Below are 21,290 nucleotides of genomic sequence, written 5' to 3' on the forward strand. Positions count from 1 at the left end.
CCACTTTCCTTTACTGCATGTATAACAGGAGGGTATATATATATATATAGCGTGTATAACAGGAGGGTATCTATCATATACAGTATACTAGCACTGCCCATGTGCCACACTCCTGGGGTCCTCACGCTATGCCAGGTATACACTATGTGCAGCTCAGCTGATGTAGTGCGGATATAGAGAGGAGCAGGGCTTGCTGGTACTTGTAGTCATAGACTAGTTCAGTACTTACAGGGTGGAGGTCCGGTTGGGCAGAGCTCCCAGGGGTAAGATCCTCCCGATTTCCAGGCTGCTACACACCACCTTGCCCGCGTCCCCTCCGGATCCTGCCGCTCTCCCTCCCGCTCCCCGGGGCTTCCCGTCCTGTTTACACCCGGGAGGGAACGACCACTCGGCAGTCACTAGCGAGAGGAGAGCGAGCAGCGCCAGGCCCGGGGCCTCCATCCCAGCAATGACTACCAGCCCGGCCCGAAGCTGATTGTACTGTCCGTGTGCGGCTCCAGAATGTCCGGACTGCGAGCAGGCGCCCCCTGTCTGCTGAGCGGAGAATATTCGCCGCTATGTGGATAACAGCCGGGTATAGTCCGGTTACTGGGTGAGGGTCTCTGGCTGCACGGCTTGGGAGGTCCGGTCACATTGTTGCCCCGGGCAGTGGTAAGAGGCCCCTTCCTTCCCATACACACACAGCTGCTCCAGACTGTCCTCCCCCCATCTCTCGGGATGGTCTCCTCCTCCCCCCTGTCTCCTCCTCTCCAGGCACAGACATGTCAGCGGAAAGAGGGGGAAACCCGCACTAATGTACACAATAATGTGTAATGATAGAACACAGACTGTGCAGCACATGAGCGGGCCCGGGTACTACACAGTCCGTCTGAGCTCGCTGCTCATGTGTATTGTACAGCACACAATGGTAATATAGTTATATTGTCACATGTAGTACAGTATAGTAATATAGTTATATTATCACATGTAGTACATTATAGTAATATAGTTATATTATCACATGTAGTACAGTATAGTAATATAGTTATATTATCACATGTAGTACATTATAGTAATATAGTAATATTATCACATGTAGTACAGTATAGTAATATAGTTATATTATCACATGTAGTACATTATAGTAATATAGTAATATTATCACTTGTAGTACAGTATAGTAATATAGTTATATTGTCACATGTAGTACATTATAGTAATATAGTTATATTATCACATGTAGTACATTATAGTAATATAGTTATATTATCACATGTAGTACAGTATAGTAATATAGTTATATTATCACATGTAGTACATTATAGTAATATAGTAATATTATCACATGTAGTACAGTATAGTAATATAGTAATATTATCACATGTAGTACAGTATAGTAATATAGTTATATTGTCACATGTAGTACATTATAGTAATATAGTAATATTATCACATGTAGTACAGTATAGTAATATAGTAATATTATCACATGTAGTACAGTATAGTAATATAGTTATATTGTCACATGTAGTACATTATAGTAATATAGTTATATTATCACATGTAGTACAGTATAGTAATATAGTTATATTATCACATGTAGTACATTATAGTAATATAGTAATATTATCACATGTAGTACAGTATAGTATGATATATAGTAGTATAATTATATTATCTCATGCAGTACAGTATAGTAGTATAATTATATTATTACATGCAGTACAGTATAGTAGTATAATGATAAATACTTGCAGTACATTATAGTAGTATATTATTACATTAGTACATGTAGTACAGTATAGTAGTATAATTAGCTTATCTCATGCAGTACAATATAGTAGTATAATAGTAGTATTACATAAAGTACAGTAAATTAGTATAATACATGTAGTACACTATAGTAGTATAATAATGCATTATTACATGTAGTACAGTATAGTAGTATAATGATATTATTACATGCAGTACATTATAGTAGTATAATATTACATTATTACATGTAGTACAGTATAGTAGTATAATAATGCATTATTACATGTAGTACAGTATAGTAGTATAATATTATATTATTACATGCAGTACAGTATAGTAGTATAATATTACATTATTACATGCAGTACAGTATAGTAGTATAATATTATATTATTACATGCAGTACAGTATAGTAGTATAATATTACATTATTACATGTAGTACAGTATAGTAGTATAATATTATATTATTACATGCAGTACAGTATAGTAGTATAATAATGCATTATTACATGCAGTACAGTATAGTAGTATAATATTACATTATTACATGCAGTACAGTATAGTAGTATAATATTACATTATTACATGCAGTACAGTATAGTAGTATAATATTACATTATTACATGCAGTACAGTATAGTAGTATAATATTATATTATTACATGCAGTACAGTATAGTAGCATAATATTACATTATTACATGCAGTACAGTATAGTAGTATAATAATGCATTATTACATGTAGTACAGTATAGTAGTATAATGATATTATTACATGCAGTACAGTATAGTAGCATAATATTACATTATTACATGTAGTACAGTATAGTAGTATAATAATGCATTATTACATGTAGTACAGTATAGTAGTATAATTATATTATTACATGCAGTACATTATAGTAGTATAATATTACATTATTACATGTAGTACAGTCTAGTAGTATAATTATATTACTACGTTATTACATGTAGTACAGTATAGTACAATAATATTACATGTAGTACAGTATAGTAGTATAATATTACATTATTACATGTAGTACAGTGTAGTAGTATAATATTACATTATTACATGTAGTACAGTCTAGTAGTATAATTATATTACTACGTTATTACATGTAGTACAGTATAGTAGTATAATATTACATTATTACATGCAGTACAGTCTAGTAGCATAATATTACATTATTACATGCAGTACAGTATAGTAGTATAATTATATTACATGTAGTACAGTCTAGTAGTATAATATTACATTATTACATGTAGTACAGTCTAGTAGTATAATTATATTACATGTAGTACAGTCTAGTAGTATAATTATATTACTACGTTATTACATGTAGTACAGTATAGTAGTATAATATTACATTATTACATGTAGTACAGTCTAGTAGTATAATATTACATTATTACATGTAGTACAGTCTAGTAGTATAATTATATTACTACGTTATTACATGCAGTACAGTCTAGTAGTATAATTATATTACATGTAGTACAGTCTAGTAGTATAATTATATTACTACGTTATTACATGTAGTACAGTGTAGTAGTATAATATTACATTATTACATGTAGTACAGTCTAGTAGTATAATTATATTACTACGTTATTACATGCAGTACATTATAGTAGTTTAATATTACATTATTACATGCAGTACAGTCTAGTAGTATAATTATATTACTACGTTATTACATGCAGTACAGTATAGTAGTATAATATTACATTATTACATGTAGTACAGTCTAGTAGTATAATTATATTACTACGTTATTACATGTAGTACAGTATAGTAGTATAATAATGCATTATTACATGTAGTACAGTATAGTAGTATAATGATATTATTACATGCAGTACAGTATAGTAGCATAATAGTACATTATTACATGTAGTACAGTATAGTAGTATAATAATGCATTATTACATGTAGTACAGTATAGTAGTATAATTATATTATTACATGTAGTACAGTATAGTAGTATAATAATGCATTATTACATGTAGTACAGTATAGTAGTATAATTATATTATTACATGCAGTACATTATAGTAGTATAATATTACATTATTACATGTAGTACAGTCTAGTAGTGTAATTATATTACTACGTTATTACATGTAGTACAGTATAGTACAATAATATTACATGTAGTACAGTATAGTAGTATAATATTACATTATTACATGTAGTACAGTCTAGTAGTATAATTATATTACTACGTTATTACATGCAGTACAGTATAGTAGTATAATATTACATTATTACATGCAGTACAGTCTAGTAGCATAATATTACATTATTACATGCAGTACAGTATAGTAGTATAATTATATTACATGTAGTACAGTCTAGTAGTATAATTATATTACTACGTTATTACATGCAGTACAGTATAGTAGTATAATATTACATTATTACATGTAGTACAGTCTAGTAGTATAATTATATTACATGTAGTACAGTCTAGTAGTATAATTATATTACTACGTTATTACATGCAGTACAGTCTAGTAGTATAATTATATTACATGTAGTACAGTCTAGTAGTATAATTATATTACTACGTTATTACATGTAGTACAGTGTAGTAGTATAATATTACATTATTACATGTAGTACAGTCTAGTAGTATAATTATATTACTACGTTATTACATGCAGTACATTATAGTAGTTTAATATTACATTATTACATGTAGTACAGTCTAGTAGTATAATTATATTACTACGTTATTACATGCAGTACAGTATAGTAGTATAATAATGCATTATTACATGTAGTACAGTATAGTAGTATAATTATATTACATGTAGTACAGTCTAGTAGTATAATTATATTACTACGTTATTACATGTAGTACAGTATAGTAGTATAATATTACATTATTACATGTAGTACAGTCTAGTAGTATAATTATATTACTACGTTATTACATGCAGTACAGTATAGTAGTATAATATTACATTATTACATGTAGTACAGTATAGTAGTATAATAATGCATTATTACATGTAGTACAGTATAGTAGTATAATGCTATTATTACATGCAGTACATTATAGTAGTATAATATTACATTATTACATGCAGTACAGTATAGTAGTATAATTATATTACATGTAGTACAGTCTAGTAGTATAATTATATTACTACGTTATTACATGCAGTACAGTATAGTAGTATAATATTACATTATTACATGTAGTACAGTCTAGTAGTATAATTATATTACTACGTTATTACATGCAGTACAGTATAGTAGTATAATATTACATTATTACATGTAGTACAGTCTAGTAGTATAATTATATTACTACATTATTACATGTAGTACAGTATAGTAGTATAATATTACATTATTACATGCAGTACAGTCTAGTAGCATAATATTACATTATTACATGTAGTACAGTATAGTAGTATAATTATATTACATGTAGTACAGTATAGTAGTATAATTATATTACATGTAGTACAGTCTAGTAGTATAATTATATTACATGTAGTACAGTCTAGTAGTATAATTATATTACTACGTTATTACATGCAGTATAGTATAGTAGTATAATTATATTACATGTAGTACAGTCTAGAAGTATAATTATATTACTACGTTATTACATGTAGTACAGTATAGTAGTATAATATTACATTATTACATGTAGTACAGTCTAGTAGTATAATTATATTACTACGTTATTACATGCAGTACAGTCTAGTAGTATAATTATATTACTACGTTATTACATGCAGTACAGTATAGTAGTATAATATTACATTATTACATGCAGTACAGTCTAGTAGCATAATATTACATTATTACATGTAGTACAGTCTAGTAGTATAATTATATTACTACGTTATTACATGCAGTAGTCTAGTAGTATAATTATATTACATGTAGTACAGTCTAGTAGTATAATTATATTACTACGTTATTACATGTAGTACAGTGTAGTAGTATAATATTACATTATTACATGTAGTACAGTCTAGTAGTATAATTATATTACTACGTTATTACATGCAGTACATTATAGTAGTTTAATATTACATTATTACATGCAGTACAGTCTAGTAGTATAATTATATTACTACGTTATTACATGCAGTACAGTATAGTAGTATAATATTACATTATTACATGTAGTACAGTCTAGTAGTATAATTATATTACTACGTTATTACATGCAGTACAGTATAGTAGTATAATAATGCATTATTACATGTAGTACAGTATAGTAGTATAATTATATTACATGTAGTACAGTCTAGTAGTATAATTATATTACTACGTTATTACATGCAGTACAGTATAGTAGTATAATATTACATTATTACATGTAGTACAGTATAGTAGTATAATAATGCATTATTACATGTAGTACAGTATAGTAGTATAATGCTATTATTACATGCAGTACATTATAGTAGTATAATATTACATTATTACATGCAGTACAGTATAGTAGTATAATTATATTACATGTAGTACAGTCTAGTAGTATAATTATATTACTACGTTATTACATGCAGTACAGTATAGTAGTATAATATTACATTATTACATGTAGTACAGTCTAGTAGTATAATTATATTACTACGTTATTACATGCAGTACAGTATAGTAGTATAATATTACATTATTACATGCAGTACAGTCTAGTAGCATAATATTACATTATTACATGTAGTACAGTATAGTAGTATAATATTACATTATTACATGCAGTACAGTCTAGTAGCATAATATTACATTATTACATGTAGTACAGTATAGTAGTATAATTATATTACATGTAGTACAGTATAGTAGTATAATTATATTACATGTAGTACAGTCTAGTAGTATAATTATATTACATGTAGTACAGTCTAGTAGTATAATTATATTACTACGTTATTACATGTAGTACAGTATAGTAGTATAATATTACATTATTACATGTAGTACAGTCTAGTAGTATAATTATATTACATGTAGTACAGTCTAGTAGTATAATTATATTACTACGTTATTACATGTAGTACAGTATAGTAGTATAATATTACATTATTACATGTAGTACAGTCTAGTAGTATAATTATATTACTACGTTATTACATGCAGTACAGTATAGTAGTATAATATTACATTATTACATGTAGTACAGTATAGTAGTATAATAATGCATTATTACATGTAGTACAGTATAGTAGTATAATGCTATTATTACATGCAGTACATTATAGTAGTATAATATTACATTATTACATGCAGTACAGTATAGTAGTATAATTATATTACATGTAGTACAGTCTAGTAGTATAATTATATTACTACGTTATTACATGTAGTACAGTATAGTAGTATAATATTACATTATTACATGTAGTACAGTCTAGTAGTATAATTATATTACTACGTTATTACATGCAGTACAGTATAGTAGTATAATATTACATTATTACATGCAGTACAGTCTAGTAGCATAATATTACATTATTACATGTAGTACAGTATAGTAGTATAATATTACATTATTACATGCAGTACAGTCTAGTAGCATAATATTACATTATTACATGTAGTACAGTATAGTAGTATAATTATATTACATGTAGTACAGTATAGTAGTATAATTATATTACATGTAGTACAGTCTAGTAGTATAATTATATTACATGTAGTACAGTCTAGTAGTATAATTATATTACTACGTTATTACATGCAGTACAGTATAGTAGTATAATTATATTACATGTAGTACAGTCTAAAAGTATAATTATATTACTACGTTATTACATGTAGTACAGTATAGTAGTATAATATTACATTATTACATGTAGTACAGTCTAGTAGTATAATTATATTACTACGTTATTACATGCAGTACAGTATAGTAGTATAATATTACATTATTACATGCAGTACAGTCTAGTAGCATAATATTACATTATTACATGTAGTACAGTATAGAAGTATAATATTACATTATTACATGCAGTACAGTCTAGTAGCATAATATTACATTATTACATGTAGTACAGTATAGTAGTATAATTATATTACATGTAGTACAGTCTAGTAGTATAATTATATTACATGTAGTACAGTCTAGTAGTATAATTATATTACTACGTTATTACATGTAGTACAGTATAGTAGTATAATATTACATTATTACATGTAGTACAGTCTAGTAGTATAATTATATTACTACGTTATTACATGCAGTACAGTATAGTAGTATAATATTGCATTATTACATGCAGTACAGTCTAGTAGCATAATATTACATTATTACATGTAGTACAGTATAGTAGTATAATATTACATTATTACATGTAGTACAGTCTAGTAGTATAATTATATTACTACGTTATTACATGCAGTACAGTCTAGTAGCATAATATTACATTATTACATGTAGTACAGTGTAGTAGTATAATATTACATTATTACATGTAGTACAGTCTAGTAGTATAATTATATTACTACGTTATTACATGCAGTACAGTATAGTAGTATAATATTACATTATTACATGCAGTACAGTCTAGTAGCATAATATTACATTATTACATGTAGTACAGTCTAGTAGTATAATTATATTACATGTAGTACAGTCTAGTAGTATAATTATATTACTACGTTATTACATGTAGTACAGTATAGTAGTATAATATTACATTATTACATGTAGTACAGTATAGTAGTATAATATTACATTATTACATGCAGTACAGTATAGTAGTATAATAATGCATTATTACATGTAGTACAGTATAGTAGTATAATGCTATTATTACATGCAGTACATTATAGTAGTATAATATTACATTATTACATGTAGTACAGTATAGTAGTATAATATTACATTATTACATGCAGTACAGTATAGTAGTATAATTATATTACATGTAGTACAGTCTAGTAGTATAATTATATTACTACATTATTACATGTAGTACAGTATAGTAGTATAATTATATTACATGTAGTACAGTCTAGTAGTATAATTATATTACTACGTTATTACATGTAGTACAGTATAGTAGTATAATAATGCATTATTACATGTAGTACAGTATAGTAGTATAATGCTATTATTACATGCAGTACATTATAGTAGTATAATATTACATTATTACATGTAGTACAGTATAGTAGTATAATATTACATTATTACATGCAGTACAGTATAGTAGTATAATTATATTACATGTAGTACAGTCTAGTAGTATAATTATATTACTACGTTATTACATGCAGTACAGTATAGTAGTATAATATTACATTATTACATGCAGTACAGTCTAGTAGCATAATATTACATTATTACATGTAGTACAGTATAGTAGTATAATTATATTACATGTAGTACAGTCTAGTAGTATAATTATATTACATGTAGTACAGTCTAGTAGTATAATTATATTACTACGTTATTACATGCAGTACAGTATAGTAGTATAATATTACATTATTACATGCAGTACAGTCTAGTAGCATAATATTACATTATTACATGTAGTACAGTATAGTAGTATAATGCTATTATTACATGCAGTACATTATAGTAGTATAATATTACATTATTACATGCAGTACAGTATAGTAGTATAATTATATTACATGTAGTACAGTCTAGTAGTATAATTATATTACTACGTTATTACATGCAGTACAGTATAGTAGTATAATATTACATTATTACATGTAGTACAGTCTAGTAGTATAATTATATTACTACGTTATTACATGCAGTACAGTATAGTAGTATAATATTACATTATTACATGCAGTACAGTCTAGTAGCATAATATTACATTATTACATGTAGTACAGTATAGTAGTATAATATTACATTATTACATGCAGTACAGTCTAGTAGCATAATATTACATTATTACATGTAGTACAGTATAGTAGTATAATTATATTACATGTAGTACAGTATAGTAGTATAATTATATTACATGTAGTACAGTCTAGTAGTATAATTATATTACATGTAGTACAGTCTAGTAGTATAATTATATTACTACGTTATTACATGTAGTACAGTATAGTAGTATAATATTACATTATTACATGTAGTACAGTCTAGTAGTATAATTATATTACATGTAGTACAGTCTAGTAGTATAATATTACATTATTAATACATGTAGTACAGTCTAGTAGTATAATTATATTACTACGTTATTACATGCAGTACATTATAGTAGTTTAATATTACATTATTACATGTAGTACAGTCTAGTAGTATAATTATATTACTACGTTATTACATGCAGTACAGTATAGTAGTATAATAATGCATTATTACATGTAGTACAGTATAGTAGTATAATTATATTACATGTAGTACAGTCTAGTAGTATAATTATATTACTACGTTATTACATGTAGTACAGTATAGTAGTATAATATTACATTATTACATGTAGTACAGTCTAGTAGTATAATTATATTACTACGTTATTACATGCAGTACAGTATAGTAGTATAATATTACATTATTACATGTAGTACAGTATAGTAGTATAATAATGCATTATTACATGTAGTACAGTATAGTAGTATAATGCTATTATTACATGCAGTACATTATAGTAGTATAATATTACATTATTACATGCAGTACAGTATAGTAGTATAATTATATTACATGTAGTACAGTCTAGTAGTATAATTATATTACTACGTTATTACATGCAGTACAGTATAGTAGTATAATATTACATTATTACATGTAGTACAGTCTAGTAGTATAATTATATTACTACGTTATTACATGCAGTACAGTATAGTAGTATAATATTACATTATTACATGTAGTACAGTCTAGTAGTATAATTATATTACTACATTATTACATGTAGTACAGTATAGTAGTATAATATTACATTATTACATGCAGTACAGTCTAGTAGCATAATATTACATTATTACATGTAGTACAGTATAGTAGTATAATTATATTACATGTAGTACAGTATAGTAGTATAATTATATTACATGTAGTACAGTCTAGTAGTATAATTATATTACATGTAGTACAGTCTAGTAGTATAATTATATTACTACGTTATTACATGCAGTATAGTATAGTAGTATAATTATATTACATGTAGTACAGTCTAGAAGTATAATTATATTACTACGTTATTACATGTAGTACAGTATAGTAGTATAATATTACATTATTACATGTAGTACAGTCTAGTAGTATAATTATATTACTACGTTATTACATGCAGTACAGTCTAGTAGTATAATTATATTACTACGTTATTACATGCAGTACAGTATAGTAGTATAATATTATATTATTACATGTAGTACAGTATAGTAGTATAATATTACATTATTACATGCAGTAGTCTAGTAGTATAATTATATTACATGTAGTACAGTCTAGTAGTATAATTATATTACTACGTTATTACATGTAGTACAGTGTAGTAGTATAATATTACATTATTACATGTAGTACAGTCTAGTAGTATAATTATATTACTACGTTATTACATGCAGTACATTATAGTAGTTTAATATTACATTATTACATGCAGTACAGTCTAGTAGTATAATTATATTACTACGTTATTACATGCAGTACAGTATAGTAGTATAATATTACATTATTACATGTAGTACAGTCTAGTAGTATAATTATATTACTACGTTATTACATGCAGTACAGTATAGTAGTATAATAATGCATTATTACATGTAGTACAGTATAGTAGTATAATTATATTACATGTAGTACAGTCTAGTAGTATAATTATATTACTACGTTATTACATGCAGTACAGTATAGTAGTATAATATTACATTATTACATGTAGTACAGTATAGTAGTATAATAATGCATTATTACATGTAGTACAGTATAGTAGTATAATGCTATTATTACATGCAGTACATTATAGTAGTATAATATTACATTATTACATGCAGTACAGTATAGTAGTATAATTATATTACATGTAGTACAGTCTAGTAGTATAATTATATTACTACGTTATTACATGCAGTACAGTATAGTAGTATAATATTACATTATTACATGTAGTACAGTCTAGTAGTATAATTATATTACTACGTTATTACATGCAGTACAGTATAGTAGTATAATATTACATTATTACATGCAGTACAGTCTAGTAGCATAATATTACATTATTACATGTAGTACAGTATAGTAGTATAATATTACATTATTACATGCAGTACAGTCTAGTAGCATAATATTACATTATTACATGTAGTACAGTATAGTAGTATAATTATATTACATGTAGTACAGTATAGTAGTATAATTATATTACATGTAGTACAGTCTAGTAGTATAATTATATTACATGTAGTACAGTCTAGTAGTATAATTATATTACTACGTTATTACATGTAGTACAGTATAGTAGTATAATATTACATTATTACATGTAGTACAGTCTAGTAGTATAATTATATTACATGTAGTACAGTCTAGTAGTATAATTATATTACTACGTTATTACATGTAGTACAGTATAGTAGTATAATATTACATTATTACATGTAGTACAGTCTAGTAGTATAATTATATTACTACGTTATTACATGCAGTACAGTATAGTAGTATAATATTACATTATTACATGTAGTACAGTATAGTAGTATAATAATGCATTATTACATGTAGTACAGTATAGTAGTATAATGCTATTATTACATGCAGTACATTATAGTAGTATAATATTACATTATTACATGCAGTACAGTATAGTAGTATAATTATATTACATGTAGTACAGTCTAGTAGTATAATTATATTACTACGTTATTACATGTAGTACAGTATAGTAGTATAATATTACATTATTACATGTAGTACAGTCTAGTAGTATAATTATATTACTACGTTATTACATGCAGTACAGTATAGTAGTATAATATTACATTATTACATGCAGTACAGTCTAGTAGCATAATATTACATTATTACATGTAGTACAGTATAGTAGTATAATATTACATTATTACATGCAGTACAGTCTAGTAGCATAATATTACATTATTACATGTAGTACAGTATAGTAGTATAATTATATTACATGTAGTACAGTATAGTAGTATAATTATATTACATGTAGTACAGTCTAGTAGTATAATTATATTACATGTAGTACAGTCTAGTAGTATAATTATATTACTACGTTATTACATGCAGTACAGTATAGTAGTATAATTATATTACATGTAGTACAGTCTAAAAGTATAATTATATTACTACGCCATTCATGCCTGAGCTCACTAACTAGCACATCCAATCCTGGCTGCCGCCTCACAGCTGAAGACGACAACTCCTCTTCCCAGTCCCAGATTCGTTCCAGCTGAACAGCTGACGAGGGGGAAGGGGTTAACTGGACACAGGTGGTATAAATTAGTCAGCAGACCTCATTTTGAGCTTGCTCTTTCTGAGCTTGGTGGTTGAAGTGGCTTGTGAACTAAGTGGAGTTCTAAAACCGGAGTTGAACAGAGGAGTTGAAGCCCCAGTAAGTACTCTTCTTTTTCTTTGACAATTGTTCGCTGTTTTGGTGTAACTTGGATAATGGATAGCAAGATTGGAGGTTTTCTTCAGTGCACAGTTTGTCATATGTATACACGACTGGAGCCGGAGTTCCAGGGTGAATATCTCTGTGGCAGATGTGAGCATGTTGTTCACCTGGAAGCTCGTATTAGAGATCTGGAGGAGCAGAATGCAACACTGAGGAGGATAGACAATTTTGAGCGGAGCTTGCTGCTCACAGAGCATGCAGTTAGTGGGTTAGAACTGGAGGGTGAAGACATGGGTGAGCAGGATCAGGTAAGTAGCTGGGTTAATGTAGTTAGGGGCAGTAGAAAGGGGTCAAAGACAAGGAAGGCCGATCCGGTTTCTGGTATTCCAAGCAAAATTGCCAGGTTGGGTGATGATGCGAGGGTGTCAGTCTCAGAAAAGGCAGCCCTAGTGGATACTGATCTCCCTAACAGCCGGGAGAACAGCCCAGCTAGTAGTCGGCGGGATGGTAATGCAGGCAAGCCAAGACAATTGATAGTCGTAGGGGATTCTATAATCAGGAAGACGGATAGAATTATTTGTCGCCAAGACCGCCTCAACCGAATGGTTTGCTGTCTCCCTGGTGCCAGGGTTCGGCATGTGGTGGAACGGGTGGACAAATTGCTGGGAGGGGCTGGTGATGATCCAGCTGTCGTGGTCCATGTCGGTACCAACGACAGAATAAATGGTAGGTGGAGGAGCCTTAAGAATAATTTTAAAGAACTAGGCTACAAGCTGAAGGGAAGGACCTCCAAGGTTGTATTCTCAGGAATACTGCCTGTGCCATGCGCATCACAGGAAAGACAGCGGGAGCTTAGGGAGTTAAATGCATGGCTGAAGTCTTGGTGTAGAGGAGAAGGATTTGGGTTCCTAGAGCACTGGGCTGACTTTTCATTGGGGTACAAACTGTATTCTGCAGATGATTTGCACCTAAATGGAAGGGGGTCCGCTGTGCTGGGGGAGAGAATTCTAGCTGGGGTGGCGGAGTTTTTAAACTAGGGCTGAGGAGGGAGGTCAATGTAGAAAAAAAAGGGGTAGCCAGGTTAGAGAGGGGTCAGACTATATTGGTGGGGGGAGAAACAGAATGTGGGGAGAGGACTAGACAACAAGATAAGGAGATCCTTTCGTTACAAAACATCAGTGTAAATAAAAAGGACCGATTAATGTCAAATCACATTTCTGATAATAAAAGTGAAAAACTGACAGGCAAGTTAAAGTGTATGTTCACAAATGCCAGAAGTCTAGCAAGCAAAATGGGGGAGCTGGAGGCCTTGATACTGGAAGAAAATATAGATATAGTTGGTGTTGCTGAAACATGGCTGGACTCTTCACATGACTGGGCTGTAAATCTACAGGGTTTTACACTTTTTCGTAAAGACAGGACAAATAGGAAAGGTGGTGGTGTATGTCTGTATGTGAGAAGTGATATGAAGGCGAGTGTGAAAGAGACAATAGTGGGTGAAGACTGTGAGGAGGTTGAAACCTTGTGGGTGGAACTAGAAAGGGAGGTGATCACTGAAAAAATTACTTTTGGTGTAATCTATAGACCCCCCAATATAACTGAGGAGATGGAAGGTCAGATATATAAACAGATGGAGCGGGCTGCACAGGCGGGTACTGTAGTGATAATGGGAGATTTTAATTTCCGGGATATTAATTGGTGTCATGGTTCGGCTTCAACTGCAAAGGGGAGACATTTCCTCAACCTGTTGCAGGAAAATTTTATGGGCCAGTTTGTGGAAGACCCGACTAGAGGTGAAGCTCTGTTGGATCTGGTCATTTCTAATAATGCAGATCTTGTTGGGAATGTCAATGTTCGTGAAAACCTCGGTAACAGTGATCATAATATAGTTACATTTTACCTATACTGTAAAAAACAAACGCAGGCTGGGAGGGCAAAAACATTTAATTTTAAGAAAGCCAATTTCCCCAGGATGAGGGCTGCAATTCAGGATATAGACTGGGAAGAACTAATGTCAAATAATGGAACAAATGATAAATGGGAGATTTTCAAATCTACTTTGAGTTATTATAGTGCAAAATTTATTCCTACAGGTAATAAGTATAAACGACTCAAATTAAACCCCACATGGCTTACACCTTCTGTGAAAGGGGCAATACATGACAAAAAAAGGGCATTTAAAAAATACAAATCTGAGGGTACAGCTGTAGCCTTTGTAAAATATAAAGAGCTTAATAAAATCTGTAAAAATGTAATAAAATTAGCAAAAATACAAAATGAAAGGCAGGTGGCCAAGGATAGTAAAACAAATCCTAAAAAATTCTTCAAGCATATAAATGCAAAAAAGCCAAGGTCTGAACATGTAGGACCCCTAGATAATGGTAATGGGGAGTTGATCACAGGGGATCAAGAGAAGGCAGAGTTACTAAATGGGTTCTTTAGCTCTGTATATACAACAGAAGAAAGAGCAGCTGATGTAGCCGGTGCCAGTGCTGTTAATATATCAGTTGATATACTGAATTGGATGAATGTAGAGATGGTCCAAGCTAAATTAAATAAAATAAATGTGCACAAGGCTCCGGGACCAGATGGGTTACACCCTAGAATTCTTAAAGAGCTTAGTTCAGTTATTTCTGTCCCCCTTTTCATAATATTCAGAGAATCTCTAGTGACTGGTATAGTGCCAAGGGACTGGCGCAGGGCAAATGTGGTGCCTATTTTCAAAAAGGGCTCTAGGTCTTCCCCGGGTAATTATAGACCAGTAAGCTTAACATCCATCGTGGGGAAAATGTTTGAGGGGCTATTGAGGGACTATATACAGGATTATGTGACAATAAATAGCATTATAAGTGACAGCCAGCACGGTTTTACTAAGGACAGAAGTTGTCAAACTAACCTAATCTGTTTTTATGAAGAGGTGAGCAGAAGTCTAGACAGAGGGGCCGCTGTGGATTTAGTGTTTTTAGACTTTGCAAAGGCATTTGACACTGTCCCCCATAGACGCCTAATGGGTAAATTAAGGACTATAGGTTTAGAAAATATAGTTTGTAATTGGATTGAGAATTGGCTCAAGGACCGTATCCAGAGGGTTGTGGTCAATGATTCCTTCTCTGAATGGTCCCCGGTTATAAGTGGTGTACCCCAGGGTTCAGTGCTGGGACCACTATTATTCAACTTATTTATTAATGATATAGAGGAAGGGATTAATAGCACTATTTCTATTTTTGCAGATGACACCAAGCTATGTAATATAGTTCAGACTATGGAAGATGTTCATGAATTACAGGCAGATTTAAACAAACTAAGTGTTTGGGCGTCCACTTGGCAAATGAAGTTTAATGTAGATAAATGTAAAGTTATGCATCTTGGTACCAACAACCTGCATGCATCATATGTCCTAGGGGGCGCTACACTGGCGGATTCACTTGTTGAGAAGGATCTGGGTGTACTTGTAAATCATAAACTCAATAACAGCATGCAGTGTCAATCAGCTGCTTCAAAGGCCAGCAGGATATTGTCGTGTATTAAAAGAGGCATGGACTCGCGGGACAGGGATGTAATAATGCCACTTTACAAAGCATTAGTGAGGCCTCATCTAGAATATGCAGTTCAGTTCTGGGCTCCAGTTCATAGAAAGGATGCTCTGGAGTTGGAAAAAATACAAAGAAGAGCAACGAAGCTAATAAGGGGCATGGAGAATTTAAGTTATGAGGAAAGATTGAAAGAATTAAACCTATTTAGCCTTGAAAAAAGAAGACTAAGGGGGGACATGATTAACTTATATAAATATATTAATGGCACATACAAAAAATATGGTGAAATCCTGTTCCTTGTAAAACCCCCTCAAAAAACAAGGGGGCACTCCCTCCGTCTGGAGAAAAAAAGGTTCAAGCTGCAGAGGCGACAAGGCTTCTTTACAGTGAGAACTGTGAATTTATGGAATAGCCTACCGCAGGAGCTGGTCACAGCAGGGACAGTAGATGGCTTTAAAAAAGGGTTAGATAATTTCCTAGAACAAAAAAATATTAGCTCCTATGTGTAGAAATTTTTCCTTCCCTTTTCCCTTCCCTTGGTTGAACTTGATGGACATGTGTCTTTTTTCAGCCGTACTAACTATGTAACTATGTAACTATGTAACTATGTTATTACATGTAGTACAGTATAGTAGTATAATATTACATTATTACATGTAGTACAGTCTAGTAGTATAATTATATTACTACGTTATTACATGCAGTACAGTATAGTAGTATAATATTACATTATTACATGCAGTACAGTCTAGTAGCATAATATTACATTATTACATGTAGTACAGTATAGAAGTATAATATTACATTATTACATGCAGTACAGTCTAGTAGCATAATATTACATTATTACATGTAGTACAGTATAGTAGTATAATTATATTACATGTAGTACAGTCTAGTAGTATAATTATATTACATGTAGTACAGTCTAGTAGTATAATTATATTACTACGTTATTACATGTAGTACAGTATAGTAGTATAATATTACATTATTACATGTAGTACAGTCTAGTAGTATAATTATATTACTACGTTATTACATGCAGTACAGTATAGTAGTATAATATTGCATTATTACATGCAGTACAGTCTAGTAGCATAATATTACATTATTACATGTAGTACAGTATAGTAGTATAATATTACATTATTACATGTAGTACAGTCTAGTAGTATAATTATATTACTACGTTATTACATGCAGTACAGTCTAGTAGCATAATATTACATTATTACATGTAGTACAGTGTAGTAGTATAATATTACATTATTACATGTAGTACAGTCTAGTAGTATAATTATATTACTACGTTATTACATGCAGTACAGTATAGTAGTATAATATTACATTATTACATGCAGTACAGTCTAGTAGCATAATATTACATTATTACATGTAGTACAGTCTAGTAGTATAATTATATTACATGTAGTACAGTCTAGTAGTATAATTATATTACTACGTTATTACATGTAGTACAGTATAGTAGTATAATATTACATTATTACATGTAGTACAGTATAGTAGTATAATATTACATTATTACATGCAGTACAGTATAGTAGTATAATAATGCATTATTACATGTAGTACAGTATAGTAGTATAATGCTATTATTACATGCAGTACATTATAGTAGTATAATATTACATTATTACATGTAGTACAGTATAGTAGTATAATATTACATTATTACATGCAGTACAGTATAGTAGTATAATTATATTACATGTAGTACAGTCTAGTAGTATAATTATATTACTACATTATTACATGTAGTACAGTATAGTAGTATAATTATATTACATGTAGTACAGTCTAGTAGTATAATTATATTACTACGTTATTACATGTAGTACAGTATAGTAGTATAATAATGCATTATTACATGTAGTACAGTATAGTAGTATAATGCTATTATTACATGCAGTACATTATAGTAGTATAATATTACATTATTACATGTAGTACAGTATAGTAGTATAATATTACATTATTACATGCAGTACAGTATAGTAGTATAATTATATTACATGTAGTACAGTCTAGTAGTATAATTATATTACTACGTTATTACATGCAGTACAGTATAGTAGTATAATATTACATTATTACATGCAGTACAGTCTAGTAGCATAATATTACATTATTACATGTAGTACAGTATAGTAGTATAATTATATTACATGTAGTACAGTCTAGTAGTATAATTATATTACATGTAGTACAGTCTAGTAGTATAATTATATTACTACGTTATTACATGCAGTACAGTATAGTAGTATAATATTACATTATTACATGCAGTACAGTCTAGTAGCATAATATTACATTATTACATGTAGTACAGTATAGTAGTATAATGCTATTATTACATGCAGTACATTATAGTAGTATAATATTACATTATTACATGCAGTACAGTATAGTAGTATAATTATATTACATGTAGTACAGTCTAGTAGTATAATTATATTACTACGTTATTACATGCAGTACAGTATAGTAGTATAATATTACATTATTACATGTAGTACAGTCTAGTAGTATAATTATATTACTACGTTATTACATGCAGTACAGTATAGTAGTATAATATTACATTATTACATGCAGTACAGTCTAGTAGCATAATATTACATTATTACATGTAGTACAGTATAGTAGTATAATATTACATTATTACATGCAGTACAGTCTAGTAGCATAATATTACATTATTACATGTAGTACAGTATAGTAGTATAATTATATTACATGTAGTACAGTATAGTAGTATAATTATATTACATGTAGTACAGTCTAGTAGTATAATTATATTACATGTAGTACAGTCTAGTAGTATAATTATATTACTACGTTATTACATGTAGTACAGTATAGTAGTATAATATTACATTATTACATGTAGTACAGTCTAGTAGTATAATTATATTACATGTAGTACAGTCTAGTAGTATAATTATATTACTACGTTATTACATGTAGTACAGTATAGTAGTATAATATTACATTATTACATGTAGTACAGTCTAGTAGTATAATTATATTACTACGTTATTACATGCAGTACAGTATAGTAGTATAATATTACATTATTACATGTAGTACAGTATAGTAGTATAATAATGCATTATTACATGTAGTACAGTATAGTAGTATAATGCTATTATTACATGCAGTACATTATAGTAGTATAATATTACATTATTACATGCAGTACAGTATAGTAGTATAATTATATTACATGTAGTACAGTCTAGTAGTATAATTATATTACTACGTTATTACATGTAGTACAGTATAGTAGTATAATATTACATTATTACATGTAGTACAGTCTAGTAGTATAATTATATTACTACGTTATTACATGCAGTACAGTATAGTAGTATAATATTACATTATTACATGCAGTACAGTCTAGTAGCATAATATTACATTATTACATGTAGTACAGTATAGTAGTATAATATTACATTATTACATGCAGTACAGTCTAGTAGCATAATATTACATTATTACATGTAGTACAGTATAGTAGTATAATTATATTACATGTAGTACAGTAGAGTAGTATAATTATATTACATGTAGTACAGTCTAGTAGTATAATTATATTACATGTAGTACAGTCTAGTAGTATAATTATATTACTACGTTATTACATGCAGTACAGTATAGTAGTATAATTATATTACATGTAGTACAGTCTAAAAGTATAATTATATTACTACGTTATTACATGTAGTACAGTATAGTAGTATAATATTACATTATTACATGTAGTACAGTCTAGTAGTATAATTATATTACTACGTTATTACATGCAGTACAGTATAGTAGTATAATATTACATTATTACATGCAGTACAGTCTAGTAGCATAATATTACATTATTACATGTAGTACAGTATAGTAGTATAATATTACATTATTACATGCAGTACAGTCTAGTAGCATAATATTACATTATTACATGTAGTACAGTATAGTAGTATAATTATATTACATGTAGTACAGTCTAGTAGTATAATTATATTACATGTAGTACAGTCTAGTAGTATAATTATATTACTACGTTATTACATGTAGTACAGTATAGTAGTATAATATTACATTATTACATGTAGTACAGTCTAGTAGTATAATTATATTACTACGTTATTACATGCAGTACAGTATAGTAGTATAATATTACATTATTACATGCAGTACAGTCTAGTAGCATAATATTACATTATTACATGTAGTACAGTATAGTAGTATAATATTACATTATTACATGTAGTACAGTCTAGTAGTATAATTATATTACTACGTTATTACATGCAGTACAGTCTAGTAGCATAATATTACATTATTACATGTAGTACAGTCTAGTAGTATAATTATATTACTACGTTATTACATGCAGTACAGTATAGTAGTATAATATTACATTATTACATGCAGTACAGTCTGGTAGCA

General features: G+C 29.2%; 2 protein-coding genes across 6 annotated transcripts in view; one reads left to right on the forward strand and one right to left on the reverse strand.

The window, feature by feature from the left end:
* Positions 1-721, reverse strand: part of ADGRA3 (adhesion G protein-coupled receptor A3) — a 70,689-nt gene extending 69,968 nt beyond the window's left edge. Inside the window, exon 1 of the mRNA XM_075858661.1 lies at positions 230-721. Within this exon, the coding sequence (XP_075714776.1) occupies positions 230-441 (212 nt within the window). The 5' untranslated portion in view covers positions 442-721. The remainder of the gene's footprint in view (positions 1-229) is intronic.
* LOC142749990 (cytosolic beta-glucosidase-like) overlaps positions 1-21,290 on the forward strand; it is a 93,974-nt gene that overhangs the window by 818 nt on the left and 71,866 nt on the right. The window contains exon 1 of one of the 5 annotated variants that reach the window (XM_075858710.1): positions 241-263. The exons of 2 other annotated variants lie outside the window; for them this stretch is intronic. The gene's annotated coding sequence lies outside the window, so the exon portion shown is untranslated. Of the gene's footprint in view, positions 1-240; positions 264-295; positions 652-833; positions 908-21,290 lie in introns of those variants that run through there. 2 more of the 5 variants (XM_075858703.1, XM_075858693.1) reach the window with 2 other exon arrangements.

Source organism: Rhinoderma darwinii, chromosome 1, assembly GCF_050947455.1.
Source record: "Rhinoderma darwinii isolate aRhiDar2 chromosome 1, aRhiDar2.hap1, whole genome shotgun sequence".
Classification (NCBI taxonomy): Eukaryota; Metazoa; Chordata; class Amphibia; order Anura; family Rhinodermatidae; genus Rhinoderma; species Rhinoderma darwinii.